The following is a 13782-nucleotide window of genomic DNA, read 5'->3' as shown; positions in this document are numbered from 1 at the left end:
TTTTTCCCTGTCAGACCCGGGATTCAAATGGGCAACCCTCCGGTTACTGGCTCGCCTCTCTAAATGCTAGGCTACCTGCCGCCCGATGTGTCATTCTTCCTGCACGATTGTGTCATTCTTGAATTGTCCCCAACAGACAACTGATCTGGGCATCCTTCCAGTAGCTCCTAAAACAGGGTTTCTGAAATAAGAGCCCTATGTAATCAATTAGAGTCACATGAGACCATAGTCTTGATGTTCACTAAATCACAAATGGCATTTAACAGTACTGATAAAAGCCACGCTTTTAAAAACTCAATGAGGCGAGGCACTCAATTCACAGCAGTGACTATGATTGTATTAATACAAACCATCCAACAACAGGGACTGGTGTGTCGATCATTATGGGATACTGATGTTTTGAGAAAGGTAGGCATTAACCAACTGGCCTTGTTGTATTGCCAACCTCTTGACATGCTTTATAAAGACTGTAGCCCTGCAACTATTGTGGCTTTTGCTCTACATATTTTCTCACGCTCATCTGACCTAGTATTCCCTTGCCAAATTATGATCAGGGTGTCTATGACACTGCCTACAGTGTTCTGCAGTCATTTTAAACATTGATTAATGAAACCCTCATAGCATAATACCGTCAGAAATCTGTCAATTTGATATGAGAACAAGAGTGATGATAACCACTACACAACCTTGCAAGGTGAAATGACAAGTGTTGATGTTATTATCAGTGACTGTTGCTAGGGGTGCTAGGAGGTTAAACTGCTCATGCATAGAATGGTTAGAGCTGAAACAAAGTCACGGTAAATACTGGAAGAGGTAATTTTTCGACCTGAGGCATATTACCTATTTTTACTGAGGTTTGGTTAGTGTTAACCATTAACCTCCTGAGTGTTTCTAAAAAGGAAGTTATGGGGGAAAGCAGTGCTGTTTCTATGCATAAGTGGCCGCTTAGGGCCCCGCGGCCGATATGGGGCCCCCAACCAAAAAGGAAGGAAGTATTCCTCGTCATGTCAGTCAGTCAATAAGCCCATGTCAGCTAATAGTTTATAGACTGCTAGGTAAGTTAGTCTAACCAGCGATCTAAACCTTGTAGTAATCATGAATTAGTGACTGGGCACTCAAGGCACATGCCCAGGGGTCTTGACCTCTAGGGGGCCCCCACTGATTTTGATATTCACTCTCTCTCAGATATCATATGAACATGGCATAAGTCATGGCAAAATGTGTAGGAACTGCAGGAAATCAGCTTTAAAACTACAATTTTTTCTTTCAACCCCCATGGCAAAATGACTAGAATTGCATGAAATTAGTTTTTAAACTGCTAAATGTTCTCTCTGCCCCATGGATTTCGTTTTAGAAATGCAGAACATCTCTATGCCCCATGGCAAAATGTGTAGAATTGCTTGACATTAACTTTAAAGCTTCAATTCTCTCTCCACCGCCAAGAGGGGGGGCACTAAAATATGTTTTGCCCGCGAGGTGGCAGGGCCTCCCCAACCAAATATCGTTTAGGGCCCCCAAAAAGCTAGAAACCTGCTGGCCCTGCTGTTGCGTCATAACATGGATTTAAGATCCATCAGTGAAGCCTTAATGTACAGCCTGGTTTGAAGTAGGCTAGTGTGTTGAGGGGGAGAGGACTGTGCGATCAAATTTCATTGCTCAAAACAAGTCCGCTCACTTTTTTGCATACACCGCTGTAATAACTCAGCTAGTGTTGACAGCTCTTGTTCATTGACAACATTGTACGCTGAGAGCATAAGAAGCATTTAAGAACCTGTTAAGCATGTTGGCCCCAGACCCAATACATAGTTCAAACAATAACATTGGGTGAAAAAAAGTAGGCTTTTGGTCAACCTATCATTTACCAGAAATCGTGTTGTTTTCACATATAGATGAAGGATTTTAATTTGATCACACTTTTGTTGCTGAGAATTTTCTTGCGCCGCAGGAAATGCAGATTATGATTTACAGAAATTCACTGAAAACCCACACTAACACAAAGTTAAATTAACAGTATTCCACGTTTCATGTAGCCTCATATTGACCAGCTAATAGCCTAACCACTGATCAAGCAACATTATGGACTAAACGTTCAAATCCTTTTGCTGCAGGACTATTTTGCTGTGGCAATACAGGTCAAATTAAGATCCCACACCTGTAACTGTCATCTGTATTTGCTCTTTGAACCAAGAGAAAGGACTACCACTCTCAGCCATGTCAACACAGCGGACGCGATGCCGACCCATTTCCTTCCATGTTGGTGGTGACATACAGCTTTCAATATGCAGACAAGCATATCAGCAATGAGCGACTCAGAAATAACAGAGCATTTTGGTAACCACTCGATGGATTCACAACAAAGAGAGATCCAGACCCATAGATAAAAAAAGACTAGGGCCTAAGATATAGTTTGACATTGAACATTCCTTTTGCCTAAAGTACACCGCAACTTTATTGACCATGATTTTTTTTAAATAGTTCTGGATTAAGCTAATCCTAGAGAAAGAAATGGACTGAAAAATACCAGCCATATTTCAAAATGTCCAGACCACACTGTAAAGTAGGCCTATCTCTGTACATGAATAATACCAATAGCCTTTGGATACAAAACCAAAACAATCCATTCATTAATAGTCTCATTCACATTTTGTTACGTTACAGCCTCAATTTCCTCAGCAATCTACACACAATACCCCATAATGACAAAGCGAAAACAGGTTTATAGAAATGTTTGCAAATGTATTACAAATAAAAAATAAATACCATATTTACATAAGTATTCAGACCCTTTGCTATGAGACTCGAAATTGAGCTCAGGTGCATCCTGTTTACCATTGACCATCCTTCAGATGTTTCTACAACTTGGAGTCCACCTGTGGTAAATTCAATTCATTGGACATAATTTGGAAAGGCACACTCCTGTCTATATAACGTCCCACAGTTGACAGTGCATGTCAGCGCAAAAACAAAGCCATGAAGTCGAAGGAATTGTCTGTAGAGCTCCGAGACAAGATTGTGTCGAGGCACAGATCTGGGGAAGGGTACCAATAACATTTCTGCAGCATTGAAGGTCCCCAAGAACACAGTGGCCTCCATCATTCTTAAATGGAAGAAGTTTGGAACCACCAAGACTATTCCTAGAGCTGGCCGCCCGGCCAAACTGAGCAATCGGGGGAGAAGGGCCTTGGTCAGGGAGGTGACCAAGAACCCGATAGTCACTCTGATAGAGCTCTAGAGTTCCTCAGTGGAGGTGGGAGAACCTTCCAGAAGGACAACCATCTCTGCAGCACTCCACCAATTAGGCCTTTATGGTAGAGTGGCCAGACGGAAGCCACTCCTCAGTATAAGGCACATGACAGCCCTCTTGGAGTTTGCCAAAAGGCACCTAAAGACTCTCAGACCATGAGAAACAAGATTATCTGGTCTGATGAAACCAAGATTGAACTCTTTGGCCTGAATGACAAGTGTCATGTCTGGAGGAAACCTGGCACCATCCCTACGGTGAAGCATGGTGGTGGCAGCATCATGCTGTGGGGATGTTTTTCAGGATCGAGGCAAAGATGAATGGAGCAAAGTACAGAGAGATCCTTGATGAAAACCTGCTCCAGACCTCAGACTGGGGCGAAGGTTCACCTTCCAACAGGACAACAACCCTAAGCACACAGCCATGACAACACAGGAATGGCTTCGGGACAAGTCCCTGAATGTCCTTGAGTGGCCCAGCCAGAGCCCGGACTTGAACCCGATCGAACATCTCTGGAGAGACCTGAAAATAGCTGTGCAGCAACGCTCCCCATCCAACCTGTGATATTTCCATAATCTTTTTTTTTATAAATTAGGAAAAATTTATAAAAACCAGTTTTCGCTTTCTCATTATGGGGTATTGTGTGTAGATTGATGAGGGGAAAAAACAGTTTGATCAATTTTAGAATAAGGCTGTAACCTAATAAAATGTGGAAAAAGTCAAGGGGTCAATACTTTCCAAAGGCACTGTACAGTATTAAACGATTTAGCCTAGTTTATGACAATATTCCTAAAGCAGTAGTCTACGCCTAAAGAGACTAAATCATATGATGGTTCTTCAAAACCAAATCCAGCGGATTTATCTACATGTAATTAGGCATTGAGACAGGCATCCACTTTGGCAGAAAGATACTGTTACCTTACACATGCCCTTAACTAACCCACTGTAGATCCTTATAGCCTAACTCACTGACACGGATGGCCCTGTAACAGCCCTCTGTGACCCTTTTACCTATAGCCCCCCAGCTGGCATTCTCCTACTATACCCTGCATGGCTTATTATAACCTGGTGTTTGAGAGGAAAACACCTTCTGTACCTCTTGAAACGCAAAACAATATATATTTTTTTAGACTTTAGAGCCTCCTAATACCATTAATAAAAACACAAGCAACCATCCAGTGAACAAGGAGATCATTTCATAAGGACAGGTCTGAGAAATTAGAACCTAGGCCTTATTCTGCACAACATCAACAGAAGGCTTTAGGGCATGTTTCAAAAGTGTGCCTGGGTAGTACTGTGAAACTGACACCGTCAACTGCTGTGATTAGGCTAAATGAAATTGTGTAGTGCAGAAAAAGAGTGGGAGAGCTGATTTTATTTTAGATTCCGGCCTCTCTCTAAATCCATGTTAATCCCAAAGGTTAAAAAGAGAGATCACTAATCTGTCCTTTCTCTGTGTATGCCATTCAGATTTGAGGTAGAAGTGCAAGCACAGGAGTGTGGAACTGAATGTTTGTGCATCGGTTTTAAAAGAGAGAGGAGATTGGTATTGTAGTCTCATTGTTCCAATCAGAAAGTCAAACATTTCAAATTATTATCAAGAATCTAATCAAAAACTGGCTGCCTTTGTTGTCCCTCTGAGGTCTTTGGTGTTTCATCATCATAAATATATTAGCATTCAAGGCAATCAAATATTTTGAAGCGCATGCCGCCAAGTTTGTTTAACATAGCAGAGTCAATATGAATTGAGCGCAGGCACAGGTTTACACACAAAGCAGCCCGCTCCCCTTGTGATGGTTAATGATTGACCCTATGGGCTCTGGTGGGCCAGTTTAGTAGAGATAAAGAGGGCCTCTCCCAAAGGGAGATCTGTGGTCCAGGGTAGGACAAAGACATCAATACTGACAGAAAGCATCACTGTGAAATGCAGTCATTAAGACAGGGACCAGGCTCTCTAGGACTGAGCTCTTAAGCTTACCAAAACCACAGGGCTTGTAAATTGGGCCAACCAGTTAGCTTAACAGTGAAGTGAGTGTTCAGGAATAAAGGTTTCATTGTGTGGCTGGCCATTTCAAATATCTTGCCTTATAATCTACCAATTCCATTTGACTTCTAATGGCAGTTACACCTTCTCATAAAATGCCTGTCACATTGCAACTTGACAAGGCAAGCTAGTGATGGGGGTAAAAATCTATAGTTACATATCGCAATATTATTTTGGACAATATTATATCAATACTTTGACTCCAAGTATCGATTATGCTAGGTAGCATTAGCCAACGCTAGTCGGCTGTACCTGCGCCAAAACTCCAGTATTTTTCATCCTATAACTTGTTCTCAATCTTCTTTAAATAAATATTGAGCCAACATGTTTCAGCACTTTTATTATCATGACTGATCAAAACTAATTATCTCATGCTCCCTCGTCTCTCTGCAGCAGACACATATTGAGCAAAATGTTTTGAACATCAATACACAACACATAGAATCTTGTTAATCTCAATACATATCGTATCGGCACTAAGTATCGTGATATCATATTGTGAGGTCCATGGCAATTGCCAGCCCTAAGACAAGCGAAGTATGCCCTTATCCTATGGTTTCAAATATTCTTACGTCTTTGGTACTGTACACGGATCACATTACAAAACCCACCTGAGCTGTATTAAATGTATTAAAAGCAACCTAATCCCTCACTGCCTTAATATCTACATATAGACTACGTGAATTATGACTAAAAACAGATGTAATAGAAGAGGTGTAACAGAAATAGAAGTGTTTCATCTCTAGGGCATTCTGCCATGGTTCAGGACAGCAGAGAAACGGCCATATGCTTGGCTCCATCTCCACAGCAGTGTTTGCAGTGATTCACTGCCTCATTAGAGAGCGTGCTCCTAGAGGCTCCAGAACTTTCTGAGCCAGAGGGGAAACACCACAATATGATCATCATCTGTCTATAAAGGACAGAAAATAAAAGTACAGTATGATGACACAACCTCACGCAGCCATGAGGTAAAAACAGCTGTCTGCTCCAACTGTGAATGTTTCATGTTTTCGACTCAACTTCAGCTGCAGGCAAACATTGCATACAAAACAATCAACAAGTTTAAGGAAAGTAATGTAGTGTCAGTGTTTCAATTCACATACATTTCTATCCTTAAACAGGATGAAAATCGTTATCCATCAAAGAAGTCCTTGTACAGTTTTTACCAGCCAAAAAACATTGGAACAGATGTAGCCTACCTACAAGGATTTAGGTGTTTGACAATTGATTTAACAAACTACCACTTATAGCCTAGAAATTTGGTTTTGAGAGAGTCAACAGAACATTTGACGTTCATTGCACTCTGTCCTGTCTGTTTAATGCTTATCACCATGCCTCAGCTGCCAGCAACATCTGCTTTATCATCCTAGTGTTTCACTTATATTACTTTAGCTGCAATAAATATGTACTGTTTGTGTATATACAGTGAATTCAGAAAGTATTCAGACCCCTTCCCTTTTTCCACATTGTTACGTTACAACCTTGTTTTAAAATGGATTAAATTATTTTCTTCCCCTCATCAACCTACACACAATACCCCATAATGACAAAGCGAAAACAGGTTTAGAAATTTTTGCAAATGTTTTAAAAATAAAAAACTGAAATACCTTATGTACATAAGTATTCAGACGCTTTGCTATGAGATTCAAAATTGATGTTTTCAGCGGCAGAGACTGGGAGGATCAAGGGAAAGATGAACGGAGCAAGTACAGAGAGATCCTTGATGAAAACCTGCTCCAGAGCACTCAGGACCTAAGACTGGGGGTGAAAGTTCACCTTCCAACAGGACAACGACCCTAAGCACACAGCAAAGACAACGCAGGAGTGGCTTCGGGACAAGTCTCTGAATGACCATGAGTGGCCCAGCCAGAGCCCGGACTTGAACCCGATCGAACGTCTCTGGAGAGACCTGAAAATAGCTGTGCAGCGACGCTCCCCATCCAACCTGACAGAGCTTGAGAGGATCTGCAGAGAAGAATGGGAGAAACTCCCCAAATACAGGTGTGCCTAGCTTGTGGTGTCATACCCAAGAAGACTCGAGGCTGTAATTGCTGTCAAAGGTGCTTCAACAAAGTACTGAGTAAAGGGACTGAATACTTATGTAAATATGATGTTTCAGGTTGTTTTTTTTGGAGATGCAGAGATTAGTTTTCATACAAGTGGTTTCAGTGTCAATATGTTCTAGTCCATCAAAATGACACATTACATTTTGTTATGTCAATGCTTGTAAAACTCAGTAAACTATGAGTAATTTGGGTAATGAGTAAAAATAGACAATGGAAACACAGTGTCTCATTTAAATTTTAGCGTTTTCAACCTCTCAAAAAGTTTACAGGGCAGCAATTGAGGAAGCTCTCTCTCCCTCCAATTCCCTACTTTCCCTTCTTATTACAAAAGTGGATAAACTTCCCCTAAGCCCGCACAAACTCTTTTGGATTACGATTATGTAAGGAGCCCGCCAGTCTAGAGAATCATAAATCTGGAGAGCAAAACGAATAGCTTTTTTCTCCAAGCTGATGCCCGGTCACTCACTCCACCCTTAAAAGTAGTGAAACAGAAAAATAGATAGCCCTGTGAGCCCACTATAATGATAGCCATCTGTAGCTCCTCAAAGAAGCAGACTTTCAGTGAAGAAACTAGGCCTAGCCTAATCATTTTCATATTCTGACATGGGGCAGTCCATTACAGCCTCAAGTCAAGCCAACTCAAGTTAACCCATTTATGAGCAACTCCCTGACATCAGTCAAGAGGATGATTGAGTAATTTTTATGAAGACATTTACATTTTAGTCATTTAGCAGACGCTCTTATCCAGAGCGACTTACAGTTAGTGAGTGCATACATTTTCATACATCACTTTAAACCTGGCTTAACAGCACCTGAGGAATGCGCCACTCTTCACTCCGCTGGCTTTTAAGTCACACTGATTAAGGGTGGCTCTTTGACCCCCTCTGGGCTTCAGTCCGCCACCTCTCCAACACTGTTGGGCCTATGACATTTAGACTACCCTCAGCAAATCTGAGCCACAGAAACAGTGTGATCGTTTGTGCAGAGATTACTCTTGGCATGCAGCCTCTGTGGTCACTGGCAGCAGCCAGCCAGGTAGAGGATTAACAGCACTACACAGCACGGTCAGACACATCCACTTCTTTACTTCAGCACCTTCTGTTATAGACCCTAACAGAACTATCCCTTTATACTTTAGGTTACCCAGATTCTTGTGAATTCAGATGAAAAACACAGTCAGTCTTATGGTTACCCTCAGCAAACCACAAACATACCAAAGACACCAGAAAAACATACCCACTGTTTTTCTCCTTTCTCAGTTGAGGGAACATGCAGCTTAAGTTATGCAGTATCTATCTTTGAAAGTAGGCAATGAAGACTGAAGAGTCCTCTAAAATGCTAAGGCACTCAGGACGCAGGTCCAACACTACACCAGCAGAGTCCCTACTTGTCCAATATTGTGATGAAGTTGAATACTTACATGCACCCTCGGGACTGACTGCATGAAAATGCTGGTAACTGTATGGTAATTAGGGGTTTGATAAAGATACCAGGATAAAAGTTTAATTTATCTTGGACTAAATTGCACAGAGATTACTGGGGTCCTGTACTAGGAACCAAAGATGCGTGTATATTTACATACAGAATATACAGTGGGGAAAAAAAGTATTTAGTCAGCCACCAATTGTGCAAGTTCTCCCACTTAAAAAGATGAGAGAGGCCTGTAATTTTCATCATAGGTACACATCAAATATGACAGACAAATTGAGGAGAAAAAAAATCCAGTAAATCACATTGTAGGATTTTTAATGAATTTATTTGCAAATGATGGTGGAAAATAAGTATTTGGTCACCTACAAACAAGCAAGATTTCTGGCTCTCACAGACCTGTAACTTCTTCTTTAAGAGGCTCCTCTGTCCTCCACTCGTTACCTGTATTAATGGCACCTGTTTGAACTTGTTATCAGTATAAAAGACACCTGTCCACAACCTCAAACAGTCACACTCCAAACTCTACTATGGCCAAGACCAAAGAGCTGTCAAAGGACACCAGAAACAAAATTGTAGACCTGCACCAGGCTGGGAAGTCTGAATCTGCAATAGGTAAGCAGCTTGGTTTGAAGAAATCAACTGTGGGAGCAATTATTAGGAAATGGAAGACATACAAGACCACTGATAATCTCCCTCGATCTGGGGCTCCACGCAAGATCTCACCCCGTGGGGTCAAAATGATCACAAGAACGGTGAGCAAAAATCCCAGAACCACACGGGGGGACCTAGTGAATGACCTGCAGAGAGCTGGGACCAAAGTAACAAAGCCTACCATCAGTAACACACTACGCCGCCAGGGACTCAAATCCTGCAGTGCCAGATGTGTCCCCCTGCTTAAGCCAGTACATGTCCAGGCCCGTCTGAAGTTTGCTAGAGTGCATTTGGATGATCCAGAAGAGGATTGGGAGAATGTCATATGGTCAGATGAAACCAAAATAGAACTTTTTGGTAAAAACTCAACTCGTCGTGTTTGGAGGACAAAGAATGCTGAGTTGCATCCAAAGAACACCATACCTACTGTGAAGCATGGGGGTGGAAACATCATGCTTTGGGGCTGTTTTTCTGCAAAGGGACCAGGACGACTGATCCGTGTAAAGGAAAGAATGAATGGGGCCATGTATCGTGAGATTTTGAGTGAAAACCTCCTTCCATCAGCAAGGGCATTGAAGATGAAACGTGGCTGGGTCTTTCAGCATGACAATGATCCCAAACACACCGCCCGGGCAACGAAGGAGTGGCTTCGTAAGAAGCATTTCAAGGTCCTGGAGTGGCCTAGCCAGTCTCCAGATCTCAACCCCATAGAAAATCTTTGGAGGGAGTTGAAAGTCCGTGTTGCCCAGCGACAGCCCCAAAACATCACTGCTCTAGAGGAGATCTGCATGGAGGAATGGGCCAAAATACCAGCAACAGTGTGTGAAAACCTTGTGAAGACTTACAGAAAACATTTGACCTGTGTCATTGCCAACAAAGGGTATATAACAAAGTATTGAGAAACTTTTGTTATTGACCAAATACTTATTGTCCACCATAATTTGCAAATAAATTCATTAAAAATCCTACAATGTGATTTTGTGGATTTTTTTCTTCTAATTTTGTCTGTCATAGTTGACGTGTACCTATGATGAAAATTACAGGCCTCCCTCATATTTTTAAGTGGGAGAACTTGCACAATTGGTGGCTGACTAAATACTTTTTTCCCCTACTGTATATCTCTGCAGTATACTCAGGAAATTAAAAACATGTTTTCAGGAATGGGTCACAAAAAAGTTCTGATTTTAATAAAGACTGCATTTTCCACTTTTTAGGGGATTTGAGGGAGTAAAAAATAGACATGGGCTAGCCTAAGTCCACTGGCTGTTTGCTTCACAATTCACTTTTACTGTGAAATTGGACATGTTTAATACTGTTGTTTGTCAAAGGGCTTATAGATATGTTGTTGAAGTGCTGTATTGAGACATATTGCCAAACCATATGAAAAAGAGATTTGGAGGATGAATCAGTGTACCTGGCCCTGGGTATTGCCAACATAACATCATACCCTTGGAAAACAAAAGTTGCTCTGAAACGGTTGTCAATTTGCCACACAAATAGCACATGACCTTTAAGCAACTACAGTGTGAGATACTTAATGACATCTCAAATTCTACACTCTCACCTTTGACTGTGCAGCAACCCACTCCTCTCGTTGACTCTGCTCTTTGCTGCAGATCTCCTGCAACCCCAGTTCAGCTCTGCTGTTGCATCAGTCAGGAGGACTGGCATGCTGCTGCAGAGACACCCCAAACTGTTCAGCCAACCAGTGCACTCTCCCTTAGCTGTTGTTCAGTGGGACTAGGCCATGGTGAATAGATTATATTTAGAGCTACAACTACACCATAAAATAGGGCCTCTACCTATATTGTACTCTAGTATCTGCCTCTTTTTTTTTTTTATCACCATCTGAGTGATGAGTGTGTTTGTTTAAACATTAAATATTTAAATGACTGCTGGCACAGTGTTGGTAAACACTTCCACTGAATACATGAATGGCTTTCAGCATAGGGTATCAGGAATTAACCATTTTTGTGTTGTGACCTCAATGAGGCAGCCTTTATCCTTTCACACTCATGATAGCACTAAAAATATGTGTAGGGTATGGGACCATAAACACAAATTGCTTTATTACCATCATTACATGTTTTAAAAAAGATAGTGTAGTCATTTACCAGCTGAATAAAATGCCTAGTTGACTTATGACGAACAACAGTAACATGTTGACATTGCATCAAGGTAAGCAGCTTTTGGTCCATTATCAGATACGTGTCTTTATATCATATAAAGCAACATTGAATGGTATCAAAATCGTATTATGTCTTACATTCATAAGACTAGCCTATTATTAAGAGGCAACTTTCTATTTTCTTATATAAATCTACACATGGCTCTAATACATAACAGATCACTTGGCCAATGCCTACTAATATTTTCTAGACCGCAGGAATGCAAACAATTAGGCTAGATCTGCCAAATAAGTCCTCACCTTTGTAAGGGGGACAAATAATAAACTGGGTCAAAAGGGTAAATGTGCCATGTGTATGAAATTGACAGGATGTTAGGCAATGTATCGCCTTTTTTAAATGACATAGTCGTCGAAAATACATAGAGGAAACAAACATGCTTCAACTAGCTTTAGTGTTACAGCAAATATTCTAATAATTAAAAAAAAAGATGTACGTGTGACGTTGCACTGATGGTGCTTTCAAGACAACTGGGAACTTGGAAAAAACGCGGTCAAATCATGACATCAGTGATCTTCAGGTCGGAAAGTCGGTGCTCTAGGAAGATGCCTGAGTTTCAAACTTAGAATTCCGGGTTGGATGACCCTTCAAACCAAATTTTCCCCAGTCGGAGCTCGTCTTTTCCGAGTTCCCAGTTGTCTTGAATGTACTGAATTCGGATATTTCCGAGTTCCCAGTTGTTCTGAACACGGCATTAGCTATAGCTCTACTGTTTAGATGCAATGCCAAAGCGACGTAGAGGGATGCGGTGCGCTGGCGTTCACGCCGACGGGGGCGGAAAAAACAGCACGACAGCGCTCTCACAACACACATGTACGAGAATAACAACAGCGTATGTCAACGAAAATAACTAAAACACAGACAAGAAAAGAGGACAGTCTCTGCTTAACATAAAATAGATGTATTACCTTTGGAATATAGGGATTTGGGGGAATTCAGGTCGAGATCCGCGCTGAGTAGAGATATAAAATCAGAGGGCATCGCAATGCCTCTGAAGAAGAGGGGAAATCGGACCCCCTCAGATATGAACGTCGCTGAGCTAGCAAGCTAGAAATACATATTTCTCTGACACTTAATTAATGGTAAATAAATACTACTGACAACAAACAAAACTCTATTTGACATATAGGCTATGTATATCTTGAACCAGTCGTTATTAGCCTGTGTAACACGCTTCTTTCTGACTCCGTTACATGCGTGTTCGTCAAATGTGTTCAGTTCGTCTATTTTCTGTACAGCCCCGCCCCCCATGACGCAAACCCGTCATTCAAGATAAGACAGTAGCCACTGGACAATAATCTGTCACATGATTGTAGGCCTACAACTAGTCTTACATTTGCATAATTGAAAGTGTAAAAACACTAGGCCTACTCAAATAATAAGGGATAATTTTCATTCTTGCATTTGGTGATCTCCCCCTAATTTCAATGTAGTTCTAGGATAATGCACAAGCAAATGGTCCTGATGAGATTGTTCACAGCTTTTCTTTCTTTCTTTCTTTCTTTCTTTCTTTCTTTCTTTCTTTCTTTCTTTCTTTCTTTCTTTCTTTCTTTCTTTCGGGCATAGTGGATATAAGTCATGTAGGTGCATCCACTTATCACTTTGGCCATTTCTGACGTGTTTTGTCATATATATGATATTATATTAGTAAACAAAGACTGTGGCACTGCAACTCCTATAACTTTAAAAAGTAACAGCACACAACTCCTTCTTGGATATTATCGTGGACTTCAGGAAACAGCAGAGGGTGCACCCCTCCTATCCACATCGACGGGACCGCAGTGGAGAAGGTGGAAAGCTTCAAGTTCCTTGGTGTACACATCACTGAGAAACAGAAATGGTCCACCCACGCAGACAGTGTGGTGAAGAAGGCGCAACAGAGCCTCTTCAACCTCAGGAGGCTGAAGAAATTTGGCTTAGCACCTAAAACCCTCACAAAGTTTTACAGATGCACAATTGAGAGCATCCTGTCGGGCTGTATCACCGCCTGGTACCGCAACTGCACCGCCCGCAACCGCAGGGCTCTCCAGAGGGTGGTGCGGTCTGCCGAACGCATTACCGGGGGCAAACTACCCGCCCTCCAGGACACCTACAGCACCCAATGTCACAGGAAGGCCAAAAAGATCATCAAGGACATCAACCACCCGAGCCACTGCCTGTTCA

General features: G+C 41.7%; 1 protein-coding gene across 1 annotated transcript in view; it reads right to left on the bottom strand.

The window, feature by feature from the left end:
* Positions 1 to 12829, bottom strand: part of LOC311128272 (nuclear factor of activated T-cells 5-like) — a 59545-nt gene extending 46716 nt beyond the window's left edge. The window contains exon 1 of the mRNA XM_084160329.1: positions 12528 to 12829. Coding sequence (XP_084016455.1) covers positions 12528 to 12600 — 73 coding nt within the window. The 5' untranslated portion in view covers positions 12601 to 12829. The remainder of the gene's footprint in view (positions 1 to 12527) is intronic.
* Positions 12830 to 13782: the final 953 nt, after the last annotated feature.

Source organism: Coregonus lavaretus, assembly GCF_964263955.1.
Source record: "Coregonus lavaretus genome assembly, chromosome: 4".
In the NCBI taxonomy this organism is placed as follows: Eukaryota; Metazoa; Chordata; class Actinopteri; order Salmoniformes; family Salmonidae; genus Coregonus; species Coregonus lavaretus.
The sequence above is the reverse complement of the archived record's forward strand: the minus strand, read 5'-3'. Positions and strand labels throughout refer to the sequence as shown.